Raw genomic sequence first — 21145 nt, 5'->3', positions numbered from 1 at the left:
TTCGCACGTGCATATGTCACGTGTTGGATTGTGAAAGAAGGAATTTGTTGCCCGAATTAAGGTGGAGCCCGCCCAATTTTTGGTTGGACTTTGCCTAGCTTGAATGAAAAAAATTAAAGGCCCAATCGACATTTTGAGGTTAATATTGTATCTGAAAATAAGAAAGAAAATACATTTTTATGTAAGGGTAAACTATGCAAATAGTCCCTCTGATTTTGGTATGACCGAATTTGGTCACTAATTTAAAAATTAAGGGTACATGATCCTAATGTTATTGATTTGTTCAATTTTAGTCCCTCAGCTATATCACATATTCATTAAGGGTTAACAACGGAGGGACTTAAACCAGACGTAAGTATAATGTTAAGGATCATTTGTCTTTAATTTTTAACTTGATGACCAAAGTCGGACAAATCCTAAACAAAAAAGATTATTCGCATAGTTTATTCAATAAGCACAGTCAAATCTTATATTTTTCATTTAAAAAATAGTTCACTTTTTTAATTGCATTATTGGAATTACGGATAGATACGAGATACAAATTCGATAGTTTTAATTTGACTTGATTTTATAGGATTTTTTTTAAATTGAGTTTAAATCAAGATAAATTTTTTAAAAGATAAGATTAGATTTTTTTTATGATGAAAATTTTTTGACTAGAAAAATAATATAATTATTTCTTTTGAGTTTTATGATAAATTGCAATAATACCTCCTATATATGTATTTAATTAGCTCTCTATTTTATCTAATAAAAATGATATTCTTTTATATATATATTAAGTCAGATATCAATTTTTATATAAAAAAAAATTAGCTAAATTTCGAGTTGAGTAGAACTTTCTTAATTCATATAACAAAAGAGTCAATTAAAAATCCAACCAGACTAAACTCATGTCCATCCCTAAGTGATAAATGTTTGGGTAAATTATACATTTAGTATCTCAATTATCACTTTTGTTTTATTTTATTTTAGTCACCTACTATTAATACACTAACGGTGATATTGATATATCACCATAAGGTAATGCAACATCATCATTGGTTTTTTTTTTTTAAATGTCATGTCGTCAATTCTGTTAATTTTTTTAATGACGATTGGCCAAAATGAAATCAAAACATAACATTAGTATGATTTTGAAAAAAAATTAAGTGACCAACGTGAAACAATAATGATAGTTGGGTACTAAACTCGTAGTTTACCCCAAATGCTTTTAAGAAAGACATAAATCTCAGTAAAATCTCAACGTTCTCTAAAACTATCCATTAAGTAAAGCTTATGCAGATTGTGATAAAGGGAGTCTGTGTGATTTACAACCATTTGTAGTCAATGAGATAAAGAAACAATGAAACAGGTTATATCCTATTCAGGAGTTTCGTATATTCTTTGTAAATCCATCGTCGCTTCATTTAGCCTCACCAACTCACCAGTAAGCTGGAAAAACTAAAATCCAGGAGACTGTTGTTGGCGATAAACCACTAATCCCATATCGATGACTGCTTTTGAATCTTAGTTAAGAATGCATTGTGATTATGAGTCTGCAACTAGATATACTAATGGTGTTTTACTAATAAACTTCTCATTTAAAACCAAAAAAACAGTGTGTGCAATTGTTTTCTCATATTAAGCCCTATTGAGATCCAATAATGATGAAGAAAAACATGTCACTTCCTGAAGTTACTGCACAAAACATTAAGCTTTTCAGCGTATAAAAACTTTGAAGCAAATGGGGCAAATTAGGATGAACGTGTAAAGCCAAAGAAAACTGCCCAAATACTCCAAATATTCAAGCCAAGCTATGTTTGGTTGTTGCCATGGTCATTGGATTACCTCACACCAAAAGCAAGAGAATACTGAAAACAATATGGATGAATCATGCATGAACTGGAAATGAATTCGATCTATATAGTCTGTACTTGGTAGAAATGGGCACACTTTGTTACGAAAACCCCCCCAACTCCATTGAGGACTTATTTTTGCAGACTCTGATATCTTAGTTTATTTTAATGAGAGTCCGATTCTGATTTTCAGCCTTTTTTTTTTTGTATCATTGAGATAAAGAAACAAGGGATCAAATTTTCATATGTTTACTAGTTCCATGTATTCTTCAGCCCCACCAGTCTTTAGGGAAGTGGATAATCATGATGAAGCACAATCCCCCGTCTAATTTTAGTTTAAAGCATGAATATTTGATTTGCAATTAAGAAAGAAAATCGATGCATGGAACATAAAATTTGTTCAATTATCCAAGAACTAATCTTAATTGCTTCAGAAGACAGGTTTTCAATGGAGATCGAGCGTGTTTGCTTTGACAACTACGTTATATCTTATTCATATGTCAAACCTCAAGGCTCAACCGTTCGGTTTCAACATTAAAAGATCACTTTTTAACCCTTAATTTTTGTAAGACTATTCATGCATAATTCCGACGTGTTAATATCTGGACATAAAGTATAAATATGCTTGAATTACCAAAGCAATCGGAAGGTGCTCGGTACTTGATGTTAAACTTTGGGGAATTTATGAGGCTCTCTTTGACGTGGATCTTATGCATGCGCCGGGTTATCGTGGAAACAGATAGCAAAGAAGCTTTGGATGCGATTGGCTATGGCCCGGGGGACCAAGTGGTGGCTCTGCGGTGGTGCCGCACATCATGCAGCTACTAGCTCGGAACTGGAATCTGAAGTTTTCTTTTGCACCTCGTGAGAATAATAGCGTGGCGGACGCTTTGACGAGAAAGGCTTGGACTCATTCCTTTGGTCTCCACACTCTTTCAACGTGAAGGTTTCATCAAATGTTTTATCGATGATATTTTCGATATGCCGTGTCCAATATTTCATCTATGATACTCTCAATGTATCGTATCTTATATTTTATCCATAACTCTCTTAACGTGAGAGGCGTTTTTAATGTTTTACCCACAATTATCATTTTATGGGAGTCATGTCCAAGGACGGATCTATTATATATATGGGAGGGGCTACACCCCCAACTAGATAATTTTTTATATTTAATTTATATATAAAATTTAAATATTTATGGGATAATTACGAAAATGTCCTCTAAATCCAACAAAAAATTTTTAAAAATTCCAATTTATTATACGGGTGGTCCCTCTTTTACTAGTTTTATATTTTTATATTTGTAATTATATTTTTAAATATCTAATTTATTAAAATGTTATTGGAAAATTTAAAAGTAAGGGTAAACTATACAGATGGTCCCTTTTGTTTTCAATCTACTCTGTTTTGGTTATTGATTTTAAGAAAGTTTGATTTTGGTCACTTATGATTTTTGGTTATAACATTTTAGTCACTCACATTAACCTTCGTTAGATTGTTCACGTGACACGTTAATAGAAATATTAATTTTTAATTTGACCCCTAAACTTTTAAAAGTTCATTTTTTATCCATTCTTAAACATAAAAAAAAACTAAAATATTTTTTCTTCTAAAATTTCTCTCATCTTCTCGAACAAATAGACGATTAGATAAGATGAGAGATTTTTGGAGTAAAAAGATTTTAGAATTTTTGTTTGTGAAAAAATAAACTTTTAAAAATTCAAGAGTTAAATTAGGAACTAATATTTTTTGTTAACATGTCACATCAACAATCTAACAGGACTAATATCCGAGTAACCAAAATGTTATAACCCGAAAATGTAAGTGACCAAAACCCTTTTTTCAAAACCATTGATCAAAACAAAACATATTGAAAATAAAAGGGATTATCTGTCCAGTTTACCCTAAATTTAAATATATTCTTTTCGGCCAGAATAATTCCACCTTTCTCTTATTCCTTTCTCACCATATTGGAGGATAATTTAGTCATTTCAATCACGCTCATAAAAGGCGTACCTATTTCCGTTAATGGCCTTACAATTTGGCCGTGACACACAGGTCTCGAATTCTCTCATTTTTTCCCTTTTCCCTCGATCGGAAAAAGAAAAAAAAAACCGATATCTCGGTTTACGGGAACAACTGCCAATTCTTCATCGCACAGCCATGGGAGTACCGGCATTTTACAGGTGGTTATCGGATCGGTACCCGCAATCGATCGTCAACTTAATAGAGGAAGAGCCGAGAGAAGACGAAAATGGAAATCAAATACCAATTGACGTATCTAAACCTAACCCTAACGGTCTCGAATTTGATAATCTTTATCTCGATATGAACGCGATCATTCATCCATGTTTTCACCCCGAGGGCAAGGTATTTAAAAAAATTATCTAGAATTTCCTTTTCTTTGGACTGCTTTTTGATAAATTTTCTTTGAACTAATTTATGTTTTTTTGTTAGTGAATTAATTATGAAAATTTAGTTCCGAGCTGTTTAGGAACGTGCTTTTAGATTGTGTTTTAGTTTAGTAAATGTAATCGGTTAAATTTATGTTGATTTAGAAGGGAATTATGAATTTATGATGCTAGAATTAGCTTTTGTGGTGGAGAAGGTTTTAAGTACTATTTTCTATTTTACAATTTGTATCACAATGCAAATTTTATTGGAAGAAATTTTCCTGGTAATCAAGTAGTGGATTGGTTATTGTTATTGTATGATTTTGATTGTTAGTAAGTTGTAGTATGCTTTCGGTTCTTAGTATGATCTCAATTACCATGCATCGGAAAGTGTTATCTTTGATGATTGGTGCATCAACATTTTTTTCCTTTTTTCTGTGCATGAGTTAGTATATTGGTTTTATTTCTGGTCTGGCCTTGATTTTTCACTGGTATCGCTCACCACAATGTTTTATTTATTTTCCATACAGCCGGCACCTGCCACTTATGATGATGTATTTAAATCAATCTTTGGCTATATTGACCATCTCTTCTCATTGGTTCGTCCTAGAAAGCTTCTCTATATGGCAATTGGTAGAATTTGGTCCATGTTTATTCAATTTTGTTTCTTATATTAGTTGTTACTTTAATTCAATCTTGTATATGTAATATTTGTAGATGGTGTTGCCCCCAGAGCTAAAATGAATCAGCAACGTAGTCGACGTTTTAGAGCCGCAAAAGATGCTGCTGAGGCGGTAAGTCTTTGCATTATTTTGTGGATCCTAATTATTGGATTTAATTGATTTATCTTTGGTTGTTTGTCATGTTAGGCTGCTGAAGAGGAGAGGTTGAGGAAAGAATTCGAGGCTGAGGGGAAAGCTTTGTCCCCCAAGGAAAAACCTGAAACATATGACTCAAATGTTATTACTCCTGGCACTTCATTTATGGCTGTGTTGTCTGTAGCTCTTCAGTATTATATACAATCTAGGTTGAATCATAATCCTGGCTGGAGGAATAAAAAGGTGTGAAGAACATTATCCTTCTTTGGCTTCAAAGTTTGGATGATTCCTTGCAAAGTGGAGTCATCCTTTCAGTATAATTTTCCCATATACTTTTTGCTTTCAGGATACTTTGTGTCTCTAAATTTATTTACGGGGCTGCATTGGGTGATTAATTGAAGGTTATTCTTTCTGATGCAAATGTTCCCGGTGAGGGAGAGCACAAGATTATGTCATACATTCGGTTACAACGTAATCTTACTGGCTTCAATCCTAACACGCAGCATTGTTTGTACGGTCTGGTGAGAGTCAATTCCAAAATTAGCCTCTTGTACCAACTACTTTACGGCTCTCATAAATTTTTTGGTTGTAGTGCTAAATTAGCCGTTTGATCTTTTATAATCAGGATGCAGATTTGATCATGTTGTCCTTAGCTACACATGAGGTTCACTTTTCAATTTTAAGAGAGGTTGGATACTCATTTTCTTAATGTCATTCTTAGTTTCAAACAATTTATTGCTAATGTTTGATTTTTATTTCATATCATTGCTGTACAGGTGATCACTCTTCCTGGGCAACAGGAAAAGTGTTTTCTCTGTGGTCAAGTTGGTCATCTGGCGGCGGACTGTAGTGGTAAGCCAGATAATGAAACCGGAGAATGGAATGCTGTGGATGATACACCTATTCACAAGAAGAAATATCAGGTTCAGAAGTTAACTCTCTCTATTTAAGTAATACAACAAATACAATTGTCCTTTCCTATTTTTCTTGCTTGTTTTATACAGTGCTGATTTGGCTAATTGTACGGACAGTTTCTTAACATATGGGTGTTGCAAGAATATTTGGAATATGATTTGGAGATCCCCAACCCTCCATTCGAGATAAACTTTGAAAGAATAGTGGATGATTTTGTTTTCTTATGTTTCTTTGTTGGCAATGACTTCCTTCCACATATGCCAACATTAGAAATCAGGGAGGTATGCAATTACCATAGTTTGAGTGCCTGGTTTTTCTTTATTTTGTACTACGATACTATCATTCCAATTATGGATATTTTTTCTGTTTCAGGGTGCTATAATCTTCTGATGCAAGTGTATAAAAGGGAATTTGCAGCCATAGGTGGTTATCTTACTGATGCCGGTGAGGTAATTTTTTCCCTTTTCTTTCTATGTAAAGTTCACCATGAACTAAAACGGATAAAAGAGCATTGATGGGATATCAAGTTATCAACTGGAGTTTTATTTCTTTATTATAAAGATCAGTTAGAGTGGAGAACTTACTATTCTTGACATGAAGTGTTTGTGGGAGAGTAATAATTTCTATTTTTAGCTATTAAACATCAAAATTGTTGATTATCTCATCAAGAGGTGGAATGGATTTCATCTCCTGTTCAAGTCAAACAGAAATTTAATATAGAATTTTCTGTCTTTTCCTTTTCATTTTCGGTGGCGGGGGGATGGGTTGGTGTGTGTGTGGATACAGTATACATTCATAAATCAGTAGTCGGTTCTTCTTTATCCATAGATTATTTCAAGATTCACAAATCTAGAGAAGTTACTTTTCCCTATATCCAAAATTACTCTGATTACTAATTAATGGCTGGGTGTTGCACTGCATTATGCAAGAGATTTTTTGCTGAAGAGTAAATGACCAGAGATGAACTGTTAAATTGTTTTAAGTAATGGTTGGATATATTTTGTGACATTCTAGAAAAGAATGGAGATAAGGTGTAGGCTGACTTTGCGAAGTAGGTCCTTTTTGTTAATAAATTATTCGTTTCTCATGAAAAAATACTGTTTTATAAGCTACAACCATTGTTTCTCACTGTTGCTAATATAGGTTCTCCTTTCTTTGCAAGCACAGGTTTTGTTAGATAGAGTGGAGTGTTTTATTCAATCTTTTTCTGTTTATGAAGATCAAATCTTTCAGAAGAGGACTCGTATACAGCAGGTGAGTTATATCTTCTGTGCTTTGTTGTATGTGTATTTCCGATCCAAGGGAAAGCCAAGACTTGAAGCTTGGATGGTTCTATCTATTAAATTTTGATATTATTATTGTTCTACGGTTAAGACTGCTTTTCTCTTGGAGCATGTATTAGATGGATCAAAATAAGTAGTCTTCATCTTTTATTGTTTCCTGTGAAGTAGGAAATAATTGCTCGCTTAAGAGGGAAACTATTTTGGTCAATTTTTAAGAATCTTTTGTTCCTTCCAAGTAACTACAAACATGTATACAGAAATGTGTGTAAATGTTCAAATTTTACTGCAACCAACATGTAGCAACTCACCCAGGCATCTGGAAAAAGTGACTAACTAGGAGATTCTTACTGAATTGCAAAGGAATCTCTTGTAGGCAAGAAGTATATCCTTCAAGACTTAGTAATAGATTGGTAAATTTTGAAGTTCAATTGAATTTCTATTGTATGAGAACTGTTTTACTCGGATATTTTTTTCTTGTATTTATGGATATATTGTTGTTGTTTGCAAACTGTGTTCTTAAGTTTTGTGTTTTGTGCTTTCTTTCCATTAGTGATTGGTGTTTTACTAGTTTATTATGCATATCCTCCTTCAGTTCTTTTATTTCTTTTTAAGTTCTCATATCATTCCTAGATTTTTCCTTATGCTGTTGAATGACTGATTTCCAGGCAATTGAGAATAATGAACAGATGAAGCTTAAAGCAAGAGAAGAGTCTTCTGATGAGGCACAGACAACTGTTGTAGATAAGGTCTGTATTATAAATTGTTTTGTTTTAAATTAAAGACCCGGGTTCAAGTAAATTGGTCGGTTTAGTGTCTCTAGAGGTGAAATTGATTGGGTTGTGAATCAAAATGAGAATCCAGGTTGTTACTAATACGAAGCCTATTAGATAACCTCACATATACTGAAGAGATCTGAACCAAATGATAATTACAGATTTGTTGATAAATTCAGAAATCTTTTGGTTACAAGAAGTTCTAATTAACTTTATGCCCTTTTTTATTGCACTGAATTTTGTTGAATATCCTTATCCATTAACTTCTATTGACATCTATTTGAACTGATAGCTTAACCTTCCACTTTTAATCTTTTAACCATAAAATAGAGAAGTGAAGTACTGAAGGGGTAGTTATTGGTAAATTTGCTGTGAATTTTGTAGAATATCATTATCTGCAAACTTTATTGATGTCCATTTGAACAGTAAGCTTTAGCTGCTCTACTGTTGGTCTTATAACTCATAATATATAAAGAAGTGAAAGAGAGTCATGGTATGTAGAATCCCATGGAAGCCCTGGATGTCATTTAGCTTGAGCAATCGGATAAGTGTGGTAGCCTTTTGTGATCAGCTTCTTGCAGTGCAATAATCTGCTTGTTTCTTTTTTCCAGATTAAATTAGGGGAACCGGGATACAGAGAAAGATATTATGCTGAGAAATTTGAAATATCAAATCCTGGGGAAATTGAAAAAGTTAAAAAAGACATTGTAAGTTTAAATTCAAATCCAGTGGGAAGTTTTTTCCCACACTAAGTTGTGCATGTGTTATCCGGGTTGCATATCTGTAACAGTTGTCTCTACTCCTTGCAGGTTTCGAAATATGTTGAAGGGTTATGCTGGGTATGCAGCTATTACTACCAAGGTGTTTGCTCTTGGCAATGGTTAGTTTTCGTTGGATGGGAAGAAAATGGTGTATCTACTGTACCTACCATCTTTCATTTGATAAACTAAATGAACTAATATTATATGGTCGAGTATAAGCAAACCTATTTTCACTTGGCGATGGCTGATGCAATATGCATCCTTTCGCCTCCTCATACTTTTGTTATTCTATGGTTGCATTCATCTTGTTAATTGAAAAAAGTACTAGCTCAGATTGCCATCATATATATGCATGCATTACTAGAAAATATCAGAAAGAGACAGTCTTATCCATGCAAAAGTTCACTTAGGCTTTGCTTAGTAGGGTGGAAAGAAAATAGAAAAGGTGGGAAATTGAAAGAGGATAAAAAGTGGATAGATAGTAAATTAGTTTTTCTATCCATTGCTGTGCTTGGCTGGAAAGATGGAAAAATAGAAAGAATAAGTCATTTCTTTTCAAAAGTTGCTTGGTAGAATTGAAAAGGGAAAGGAAAGAAAATGAAGATACTAAAAAAATGAATAATTTTTGTTAACACACGCTCTTCTCCTTTTTTCATTCCAATTCAAATGAACCTTTTTATACATTATAATGGAAAATGGTCATCTTTGCTATTTTCTTTCCTTCCACTTTTCTTCCCTCCCGAGCACAGTCAAATTTTTTTGTCCTCACTTCTCCACTCTACTCTTTTCATCCTTCCACTTTCAAGCACACCCTTAATGCTGTCAATTGTTATTTTTGTAAACAGTGGAGACACTTTCAACTTATAAATTTTAGGTCTTAATCATGGTCAAGGGAAGTAGGGTTATTGGTACTTGATACTCTTTTCCTTTAGCTTCTGAATTATATACATGTCTAGTATAACTGCCTAACTAATAATTACAAATATGCTACGTGTCTTGCATTATGGCTTTTTTATTTAGTTGGTTTAAAGTGGCATCCGCACTGTTTCCTTCAGGTTTTATCCATACCATTATGCACCATTTGCTTCAGATCTTAAGGATCTAGCTGATTTGGAAATAACATTTTCCATGGGAGAGCCATTTAAACCCTTTGACCAGCTCATGGGAACACTGCCAGCTGCCAGGTTTTCTTAGTTTTATACTTTTGTTGTGTGTACAATTATTTTACTTCAAATAGTTCTTTTTTATTCCGGTTTACAGTTGCTTATGCTTTATACTATTTTATCTCTATCATGTTACAGTTCTAATGCTTTGCCAGAAAAATATGGGAAACTGATGACTGATCCCTTATCACCTATCTGTAACTTTTATCCCACTGGTAAAAAGTCGGTCAACTCTTGGTGGTCTATTTATCTTGTGATATTCCTCCTCTCTTTCAATCTCATTAAGATTTCTCTATGCAACAGATTTTGAGATTGACATGCATGGTAAACGCTTCGCATGGCAGGTATATTCTTATGATCCTATCTACGATGTTAAGTTGTTTTTATTTATTTTCTTATCCATTTCAACAAAAAATTGTGGTCTCTTACTCTCTTTTTTTTCAATTTTTATTCAGGGTATTGTCAAATTGCCATTCATCAATGAGAAGAAGTTGCTTTCTGCAACAAGAAAGCTTGAAGCTACTTTAACGGTCGGAATTGTTGTTCTAGACTAGCAAGCTTAATTTATCCTAGTCGTCTTTTATGCACTTGCTTGTCATTAAAATGTTTTTTGTTGATTCATTATGCTAACACTTAAGATTATATCTGCAGGCTGAAGAGCAGATTCGTAACAGTGTGATGCTTGATCTGCTCTATGACCATCCCCTTCATCCTTTGGCTTCACAAGTTATTTCATATTATCAAATTAACTATCAACTATGCCCTCATGAAAGATTCGTATGGCCAATCGACACAAATGCTAGGTTGGTTAATATCAGTGTTCGTAATTAATTGAGTGTGAACATTTGTTGGTTTTACAACCTCATTTATTGTCCTTCACAGTGGTGGAATGAATGGATTTCTTTGGTTATCTGAAAGGAACGGTTGGCACTATGTTGTCTCTTCCCCTGTCAAGGGGTTGCCGGATATTGAAGTTAACCAAGTTTTGTGAGTCTTCCGAGGTTTTATACCCTTTTTATCTTGAAAGCTCCTAGAATTCTAGTGATCCTAATTATTCATTCCATTCATTTTCACTTTGCAGGAATATTACGTATCTTAATCCTTCAGATCATAAACACATTCCAAAACTTCCACAGGCTGTTGTGCTACCCAACAAGGTATATATAATTGTTGATTTAGTCATTGCTTGAAATTTATTTGGTATGATAAGGGAACTCAAGGATGCATAAGATTACCATTTAACTTCAGTTCTTTCTTTTATTCTGAGAAACATTACCGAAACATCATGGATCCGTCACCCAAGTTTAATTTTAAACACGTCACTCTTGCAGGTTCTAACACCATTGGACATCAAACCTTTTCCTGTATTTTGGCATGAGGACAATGGTGGCCGGCGCCAGCAAGCCAAAGATCGGTGAGAATGCATTATCTTAGTTTCATGGAATATGCATGATCGTGGAGATCTTACATATTAGTAAATTTTCCGTCAGTTTGCTGTTTACCGTTCAAAATCTCCTCAGAATTTATTCAAAGGCCTTCAAAACTGCCATTGGTTATACCGTGATGTTCATTGTTGAACTTGTTTGACAGGGCTCTACTACGTGGTGCAAAAATTGGGCCTCAGCTAGGAGATGCAGCTCATCGTCTTGTCAAGAGTACTCTTAATGTAAAATCAAACAGGTCACCCTCTGGGTCAGGGGAGCAACCATCTTTTAATATCTCGAGCAACTACAACAGCATTAGACCAAGACCTGTAGGACGATCAGGTTATGAAAGGGGCTTTCTTGATGATCCAAATTATTATTATAGCAGCCAGCCACGTGCAGGTGAACCATCAAGTTATGAAGGGGGATATGGTAATGGCACAAATTATCATGGCCAATACAGTCATCCACAAGGGATTATGGGTAACCCAAGGCATCCATCATCAAATGGTATGCAAATCGGAAACAACTTCAGGACACAGGGTAGAGTACAGAATCAGGAACGATATTATGATTTGCACGTTGGAATGTCTGCTTTGACTTTTGAGGGAATGGGAAGAGGTAGAGCACATGAGGCATCTTCAAAGATGCCAAATTCTGGATACTCACAGAATTTAGATCTCCGGTCTGAGAACAACACTGGTACTTCTCCCACACCGCCCAACATGCAGATCAGTAAACCAGTGAATGTAAATGCTAGAAAACAAGAAAAAGCATCAAGTGGAGCTAACGAGAAGCAGAAGAAGAAGGTTTATCAGATTAAGTCTCGTCCGCAGGGAGTGACTGGTCCTGTGAACCAGCAGTGATCACTTATCAAATAGAGACTCGTTGCCTGTTCCTTTGACACAGGCATGTACATTCCTCTAATTAAAACCCTTTAACTTCTCTGCAATTTTAACTTATAGGTCACATATTACCATCTGATCCGTCGGCTTCTGAATTAACCACAGAGCTGTTCAAATACTTGAATTTCATCACGTCGGTTGAATACCTGTATGATTTTATCAATGAACTTGTCGTGTGAGCAACATTTGACCAGATGGCCAAAGTTGTGTCACGGTAATGTTCATTTATAATATCAAATGGAAATTTAATAAGTCGTGGGACATTGCAAGTTTTGAATGGTTTTGGTGATTAATCTTAGAATTGAACATTAAGAAGAGTCAGAAGAGTCTGACAGTCTGTAGTTGCATCAGGTTATAAAAGTTTAAACCATAGGTTTCACGGAACACACCATAGTCGTTTGGGAAGTCCATCATATGACCGAAACTAGGACTGTTGTGTTGATACCAGAAGGATTAATCAAATGTCTGTTGTTGTAAGTTGCTGAAGCTTTTTCTTTTAAATATTTAAGTAGAAGTTGTACAATGGAGGCGTAGATTGTTGATCTCGGGTGTTGTGAACTGTTACTATTCTTAGTTTACAGTTGAGCAAGTAGTAGGAGGCTAGGAGCCAAAACTGGCAAAGCCACCCAGTTGTGTGTGTTAGAAAAGATGTAACCGTTATTTCAAGATTACCCTTATCATCCACTGATTAAGGAGCACTTTATAATCTATTAATCATGAAGGAGGTTTTTAACGAGGCCTGTCATTTCTATCAAAAAAAAATACCCTTATCATTGCTTATTCTATTCCAAATGATTATATGAGAAGTGATTTTTATGTTATTACATTTATATAAATGACAAACTTGATTTTGCCTACTTATAGTTCTGATTTACAGTCTTCTTATTAGGATATAATATAATTTTTTTTCTTTTAAGTCTTGGATATTAACCCAAAGTTTTATTGCCACTGCCAGCAATTTTCATTGTTTAGAAATATGGGTAATTAAGTTACTTATATCAACTTTGACAAGTAATTATCATGGTTGTAAAAGTATCACATAAGTTACTAACATAAAATCAAAATCTTGTGTCCGTCTGTATTGCATTAAATCAATGATAACATTTGTATTTTATTCTCCTAACTCAAATCATAGTATGAGAACTACTAAAAGAAGCAATACATTCAAAGACTAAATTACCAGAAATCTTTATTTCATTTGAAAAAGAAACTCAAATTCAAGCTGTTGAATCCATTCCTCAAGTCCTACAATGTCAGGGTTTTGCATACTTGCATTGAATTGATCATCCCAACCCATGTATGAAAATTAAGAAACTATTGATTCAAACACTAAATTACCAGAAATCTCATTGCTCAAATACCTGTTTGTTTCAATCGAATATACTCAAAAATCAGTTGCACTTCCCTACACTATATCAAGTATCCAACAATATGAAATCCATCATCGAACGAAGCTCCTCCAACGCTGCCTTAATCTGATCCTGCACCAACTCCAACCGTTTCGATAAACTTCCAATTCCAAAATTTGCAGCTTCCTCCACCTCTCGTCCATAGGCTCTGCATTACCCCCACCACCGCCACCGAAATTCAAACTTCCCCCGAAACTCAACGGCATTGCATTCATAGCCAAATGACTAATCCCTCTTCCTCCATATCCCCCTCCTCCCATTACACTACCTAACAACTCCTTAAACATCAGTGTTAAACAACTCCTCACGGTCTCCTCTACGACCCCCACCGCCACATTAATTCCTCCTCCACCACCACCACAACCACTCAATCCTTGTACATTACCATTAACATTATCATGATTAGTCCTATCATTATAGTTACTATTGGTAATCAGAGTTGCGTCGTTTAAAACTCCTTTCTCCTCCATTGTCACTCCTTTATCTCTAGCCCTTTTCTTAATGGCAGTTGATTTCGGTGTAAAATTCTGTTTCTCCTGACTTTCGTCTATTAAACTAGTTTTATTATTGTTATTTTCATCATCATCTAAAACATTATCTTCTACTTTGCCAACAATATCACTCCAGATCCTACTAGATATTTCAAAAGTAGCTTGATCATGAGGGGTTTTGAAAGAAAATTCTTTACCTGAACTGATCTTACTCATCACGGTCCTATACTTCTTCAATCTACGAAGCTTCTCCACTAGTTGATTCTTGTTGAAGTCCAGCTGGAGTTTCGATTTGACTTGATCGTAAAACAAAGCCGTATCGAGATGATGATGGTGAGAAGAAACAGCACTTGAGTTCATTCTCAACGTTGAGTAATCAAGGAACCCTCGGAGAAGCTCGATCTCGTCATCGTCTGTCCATAACCGTTGAAATAGCCGTCGCGAATCGTCGAATTGCGGCGGCGGAGGGGTTTTTTTCTCTGCCGCGGCGAAGTCGACGCGTCGGCGTCTGGGATCAGGAGGCAACTCTTCGGTGGAGACAACGGCGATGTTTACGGCGGTGCGGATGGGACGGTGAGAGGAACGACTGTGGCGATCGGTTGAGGGAGTAAAGAGGAATTTATGTGTTCTTCTTCCAATAATTCCTCGTCCTCTTCATCTTTTAAAACATTGTCGTTTTTGTCGAGCTCGTGATCGGAGGATGAAGGTTCCTCGTCGTCGTCCTGAGATCCATCGAAAACGGCGCCGTACTGTTCCGAAGCCATGAGAGAGGAAAATTGTTCACGAGGAATCGATGATTTCGAAAAGCGTGTTGGTTGGACTCGGTTGGTGGGCCAACTTGCGCTTCCTTGGCGCGATTACCTCAATATCTATAATATAAATTTCGAACTTCAAAACACTTTCTAATTTAGGTTTTTATTTTGTTTAGAGTAAATTACTTTAAATATCATTTAATTTTAAGTTTTACATTGATTTTAGCATTAAATTTTAATTCTAATTTAGTTCTTTTTCTTATTTTTAAGTATCGTCGAAAATTATCATTTTTCAATATCATTTACTATCACTCTTAACATTGATGATCTTATCTTCTTATCCTTCACTACTTTATTGATTTAAATTTTTCTAAAACTTATTTAAAACTCATAAAATTAAATAAAAAGTGTAACAATTTTTTTAAGGACTTTTAGGTGTTTGTTAAATTCAAACACTAAAAAATTCTTTTGAAAAAAAATGAACATCATACCTCAAAACTAACTTCATATTAATCACAATTATTTAGTGGAAAAACAAATTTATTTAATTTTTGGCTTAAAAAAGCAAAATATTTGATTACCATACCCAATGTGGCTTTCAACTATGCCAATATTCAGGTAAACAAGTGAGCAGCCATCTCCTTTGGGGTGGTGCTGACTACGTGTTCCACCATATGCATTTTTGGTGGTTTTATTCCAAGAGGCTAAATTACAAATTCCATCACTCTACTTTCTCTCACTTCTATTTTGGTCACTAAAATTCAATTTTTAAAAAATTTAGTGACCGAAATAGAAAATAGAAGAAAGTTGATAGTGAAATTTGTAATTTACCCATTCCAAAATGGTCCATCTTTGGGTGCCATTGATGGGGCAATTAGGTAAGCACTTACAATTAGGAAGTTGCTCTCAACCTGACGTTGGAAATAACCTACTACCTTACCTCCCCTATCCCATTACATATGGGAATAGGGTCAACTAATTTTCTATTTCCCAACATAATTTTGAAATCAAACAATGCATACTTATTATTATTCATAAGGTCAGTTTCTTAACATAAACTTCAAATTTAATAATGAAAGATTAAATAGGGAAGAGTGAGAAATCAGTACAAGGTAAACTTTTCCTTAGTCTTCTCAAACACTTGTTCTGCAATGACGGCACCTGTTCCATCAGCTTGTTTGATCTCCAGGTTTGCCTTCTGGTAAAAACCAGTACCTCTCAATGCATCAGCAATGAAATCATCAAACCCTATGGCTATGGCTGCCTCTGCTTTGGCTCCATAAACCAGCCTCTGCTTAAAAGAAATATGTAAACAAAGATCACAACTTCGGTTAAGAATCACGGTTTCACTATCCTCGAGCTACGGCATCTTAAGAAATGAACCACGGACTTGACTCGGTTAGTTCACATGGCTACATGTAATAAGCGACATTCAACAAGTCCGGGATTCGAATCTCAACATCTACGACTGTTTTTTCATCCTTATCCTTAATTAGTGACCTCTTTCGTATGAACAAAAAAGATTATATGTTAAGAATGGTAAGTTTTGGCATCGGACCTTGATTCTCGATAGATGGATGGCGCCAAAGCACATTGGACAAGGCTCACATGATGCATATATTTCACAATCTGAGAGCTCAATCTGATTCAGCTTCTTGCATGCCTGACATTGATATTCCAAGCATTAGTAAATGGACATAGCAATGTGTAATCAACACCAATGAAAATCGAGATGAATTAGTTGTACATTCTCACTGTATTTAGTAATTTTCATTTATTACGATCTAATCTCAAGGAACATATATGCAGAATTATTAACCATCACATGACTCCTATAAATACAGAAAACAAACAGAGCCACGAGAATTGATGATAAACTTTCACTAAATCGGAGCAGATTACGAGATTGAAGTAAAAATGTGGCAAACAAATTCAGTAGAAATCACAGAATGGTGCTCGAACCCCTCATAAAAGAATGCTGCTGCAAATTAACATGTATATCTTCCAATGAAGCTATTGCATTTTCTTACAATCAACAAACAGAATATACTTTTTTTGGCGTTTTAAGTAAAAATAAGAATAGGAATAAGCAATTTGATTAGTCGTCTGTTTTGTTTGTTTAGTTGTTTTGTTCTGACCTCTCTAATAGCGGTAACCTCTGCGTGGGCAGTAGGGTCGGTGTTTTTCAAAACCATGTTGTGACAACTCACAACGACTTCGTCATTGCGAACTACAACTGCACCGAATGGCCCTCCATCTTTACATTCAACCCCTTTATATGCTTCTTCAATTGCTTGAGTTAAGAATTTGTGATCTCTATCCTGTACAGCTGGTTGAACAATAAACAGAACAACAGCTTTTAAAACCATCTAACAAACATCAAGCACAATCGTTCTCCCGAGAAATCTACATTGCCAATCAAGTATATATACTAATCATTAACACCTAGGTTGTCTGGACCATTTTTTTTTCTTAAACCTGTGTCTAGTACCTATGGATATACACTCGCCCTCAAGTCCGGGTAACTAAGATACCAGATCATCAATAATGATTGCCATCACAATGATCCATAAACCGTGTCGCAACTTTAATATCTACAATCAGATAGACACCTACGCGGTTCGAACTCTTCATTTTTCCTAAACCTATGCCTAACACTTATTTACAACAAATAAACCGGCATGGATATGCACTCATTCTCAAGTCCAGGTAAAATAGATTAACACAACATATCTAAGGAATATACCTATGCTATTTGGCCTCTTCGTTTTCTCCTAAACCCGTGTCCTGACTCACCCTCAATCTGGGTAACTTAGACCGACACCGACACAGCATATCCGAGGAATATTCGGAATCATAACCGTGAGTCTGATCTATAAACTGTGACACAGCTAAAAGGTAAATAGCCAAGCAGAATATTTATGGAAGTATTCTTTTGCCTTTTCTAGAAGTAAATCTCCATTACCAAACAATAGGTAAAATCCAATGAATTTAGAAAGAAAATCTTGACAACAAATAACGAGGCCAATGAATATTAGCTTTTTAACATTAAATCCTATGAAAAAAAGTTGAAATTTACCTTCTTGATGACCAGGAAAAGAAGAGGCAACAGCAATTGTTCCTTCTTTAGGTTCCAACACTACAAAAAAGGAGCAAAATAAACATTAATATTTTAACCAATTATTTACAAAAATTAATGAAATTTAAGACAAATATTAGTCTAAAAATGTATACATGAACCCTAAAACTGTGATTATTTTTCCTCACAAAATTGTGGGAAAAGTCTGTTTTTTTTTTACTTCCAGGCATTAACAAATTCAATTGATCTGTCTAATACTAAAACTAGAAATGCAAAAGCAAAGTGGGAAATTCAGTTATCCCAATTTCTGCAAAAGCAACATTGAAAATTCTCATGGAAGATCAAAAAACCAACAAACAAACAAAGAAAGGATCTCAATGAAAGATCAAAAAAATAAAAACACAGAAAGAAAAACATACCCTTTGCCTCTTCCATGATGAAAACAAAGAAGAAAATTAAGAACTTTGATGAATCAAAAGCAATGGGTAGTCAACGAAAGATGGGAAAAGGAGAATAAGATAAAATGACAGAGAAAGATAGGATTCACGTATATATAGATATATACACACACTCTTGGAGGAGAAAAATAAAAGAAGAAAAATTAAAATTAAAATTAAATGAGAATCCTTTCTTCTTTTTCCTTTTTATTTTGAGGCTGATTCAGGACTATACTTCAATATGATCATATGAACTTAATTTAATGGCATTTGGTATACTTTACCTTTTGGTATAGTATATCTCAATTTCTTATTTTATGTTATTTGAGATCACATCGCAAGAACAAACTAAAAGATATTGATGATAAAAGAAATTGTTTTTATTTTTTGAAGTTTTAGGTTTGAGTATTAAGAATAATAGGGTGTATTAAACAAATGAATGGGAGTTATCTTTAAACATATATTACCTTAATACTTAATTCATTTTAATAAAAAAAATCACATCTCAAAAGGAAATAAAAATAAAATATTAAGAAAGGTTTTGAATTATTTTATTTGATTGTTTTCTTATGCATTAATTTTCACATAAAAAATACCATTTAAACTTTTTTTTAAAATTAATATAGAGTAAGTACAATGTGATATCTCTTCAAAGATAAACTCTTAATTATTTGACATTAATCACTCACACTTTTGGCATTCATAGTGTTCGCACTCGAAACCTTAAGGAATAATAACAATTCATTTACTACTGAGGTCGTTTAATTTATATTTTTAACTTAAATATCAATAACTATAAATTAAAGGTTAATAAATTTATTTAGATACGAGTTACCATATAAAAATTTATTTGGATAAATATTGACATTTATAAACTAAAATTTTAGATTTATTTAGATACAAGTTACCCATCTAATAATTTATTTGGATAAATATTGATAATTATAAATTAAAAGTTAAAAGATTTATTCGGATATAAGTTACCATATAAAAAAGTTGGATAAAATTTAAAATATAATATAATTTTTGAAAAACCAAGTAGCCTCAATAATATAATATAAGGAAATATTGTTATTAGATGTTATGTGTTAGAGTAATTGTGTCTTAAGCATGGTTTTAAGAACCGGGCCTGTCAGTGAACCGATCGTGTTACCGGTTCACTGGTTCAACCGGTTGAACCGATCAGACCGGTCGTAAGAACCGGATGATGTCATAATTATTTAAAAAATTAAATTAAAATACCAAAAATATTTAATAAAAAAAAATTAGGTTGAACCGGTTCACGGTCCGATCCGGTCCGATCGGTTCAAAGCCGATTCGAACGGTTCCTTGCTGTTCACTAGAACCGATTCAACTGGGATAGAATGGACCAAACCAGGCAGCGGTTCCCAGTTGAACCGGTCGTTCCGGTCCGGTTTTCAAAACACTGGTCTTAAGAGTGTGTGTTGTTAATGAATTAAAAAAGTTCTGGACATATATTATCTTATAATCACATTGACTATTCAAAAAAATTATTTTAAACTAAATTTTTAATAAACGGTCTGTATAAATTAAAATTTATATGAAATTTTTATTTTAATTTTAAAATATAAAATTTATATCTCAAACCCTAAAACTCTATATATTAAATATTAAATTTTATAACTCGAATTTTAAACAACAAATCTCAATATTTATATAATTACATATCATTCAAATAAATAGACTTGTATAAATCAGAATTTTTAAATAATTTTCTTAATACTAACCCACACAAACAACGTTTTAGTTTAGCCTTTAAAAACCTACCCATGTATCCTTTGTTTGAGTTAATTGCATCATATGCACTCAAACTAGAACTTTCATTTTAAGTTGCTCCTTAAACTTTTAAATATTTTAATTTCATCCCTAAACTATTATTTTATTCTAAATTAGTTCTTAAACCTTTAAACATTCTAATTTCATCCCTAAATTATGACCATCTTTCTAAATTGGTCCTCAAACTTTTAAATATTTCAATTACATCTCAAAATTCATACAAATATGTAATTAGTTTCAACCATATTTAACCTAAATTTTGGTTTTTTTCAAACATATAATAATATAACTTGACCTAAAGATTTTATTAACAAGGAATGTGATTAATATATACATATAGTTTGAGATAAAATTAGAATGTTCAAAAAGTTTAGGGGACCAATTTAGAATGAATGCCATAGTTTGGGATAAAATTGAAATATTCAAAAGTTTGAAGACTAATCTAGAATGATAGTCATAGATTGGAATGAAATTCGAACACTTAAAAGTTTAGGAACCAATTTAAAATGAGGGTCATACTTTGAAACATTTGATGCAATTAACTCTGTTTTTTTATTTACTAAAACCAAAATACATTTGTAAATGTTATTATTATTTTTTATTTTGAAAATAATAAAACTTCTTTTTAATAAAAAAAATCCGAAAATTTATCCATTATTTATAGTCAACTTTACTATCATCTCTAAAAACGAAAGTTTTTTTTATTAAATTAAGGTGATTACAAAATAATATTTGTTCTAAATACTTCTTAACCATTTAATAATTAACACTTGGTACTCGAACTCCTGACTTCTAAAAACAATAACAATTCTTTTGAGCTTTAACCTCGAGATAAATTTGTTCGTGCAAAACAAAAATTATCATTCAATGAATGCATGATACATGTCCAAATAAAAAACATTAA

At 33.5% G+C, this 21145-nt stretch overlaps 2 protein-coding genes and 1 pseudogene across 2 annotated transcripts; 1 reads left to right on the top strand and 2 right to left on the bottom strand.

Moving 5' to 3' along the window:
- Positions 1 to 3911: 3911 nt before the first annotated feature.
- On the top strand, positions 3912 to 12689 carry LOC120177454 (5'-3' exoribonuclease 4-like). The gene is made up of 22 exons (XM_039183596.1): positions 3912 to 4211; positions 4765 to 4867; positions 4952 to 5028; positions 5104 to 5295; positions 5454 to 5573; positions 5678 to 5740; positions 5829 to 5975; positions 6084 to 6247; positions 6338 to 6416; positions 7135 to 7221; positions 7916 to 7996; positions 8635 to 8730; positions 8833 to 8903; positions 9840 to 9968; positions 10086 to 10162; positions 10251 to 10291; positions 10403 to 10477; positions 10599 to 10750; positions 10830 to 10934; positions 11029 to 11104; positions 11279 to 11361; positions 11538 to 12689. The coding sequence occupies exons 1-22, from the start codon at positions 4005 to 4007 to the stop codon at positions 12235 to 12237; spliced, it is 2925 nt and encodes a 974-aa protein (XP_039039527.1). The 5' UTR covers positions 3912 to 4004; the 3' UTR covers positions 12238 to 12689.
- A 987-nt stretch (positions 12690 to 13676) lies between these two features.
- LOC120177432 lies at positions 13677 to 15009 on the bottom strand (annotated as a pseudogene).
- A 918-nt stretch (positions 15010 to 15927) lies between these two features.
- LOC120177443 (guanosine deaminase) lies at positions 15928 to 18566 on the bottom strand. The gene is made up of 5 exons (XM_039183592.1): positions 18427 to 18566; positions 18008 to 18067; positions 17067 to 17257; positions 16487 to 16591; positions 15928 to 16219 (listed from the first exon to the last, which is right to left on the bottom strand). The coding sequence occupies exons 1-5, from the start codon at positions 18440 to 18442 to the stop codon at positions 16031 to 16033; spliced, it is 561 nt and encodes a 186-aa protein (XP_039039523.1). The 5' UTR covers positions 18443 to 18566; the 3' UTR covers positions 15928 to 16030.
- Positions 18567 to 21145: the final 2579 nt, after the last annotated feature.

The sequence above is a fragment of the Hibiscus syriacus genome, unplaced genomic scaffold, assembly GCF_006381635.1.
Source record: "Hibiscus syriacus cultivar Baekdansim isolate YM2019G1 unplaced genomic scaffold, ASM638163v2 tig00003435_pilon, whole genome shotgun sequence".
Taxonomy (NCBI): Eukaryota; Viridiplantae; Streptophyta; class Magnoliopsida; order Malvales; family Malvaceae; genus Hibiscus; species Hibiscus syriacus.
This window is presented reverse-complemented; position numbering and strand designations above follow the sequence as displayed.

Bases quoted from the DNA above. Each gene is read 5' to 3' on its own strand.
- LOC120177454 (XM_039183596.1), top strand. From the start codon at position 4,005: ATGGGAGTACCGGCATTTTACAGGTGGTTATCGGATCGGTACCCGCAA. The intron at 5,029-5,103 runs GTAAGTCTTTGC...TTGTCATGTTAG, and splicing joins CAAAAGATGCTGCTGAGGCG to GCTGCTGAAGAGGAGAGGTT. The intron at 6,248-6,337 runs GGTATGCAATTA...TTTTTCTGTTTC, and splicing joins CCAACATTAGAAATCAGGGA to AGGGTGCTATAATCTTCTGA.
- LOC120177443 (XM_039183592.1), bottom strand. The intron at 16,592-17,066 runs GTCAGAACAAAA...TATCAATGTCAG, and splicing joins AGGTTACCGCTATTAGAGAG to GCATGCAAGAAGCTGAATCA. The intron at 16,220-16,486 runs GTCCGATGCCAA...TCTTTTAAGCAG, and splicing joins TCCATCTATCGAGAATCAAG to AGGCTGGTTTATGGAGCCAA.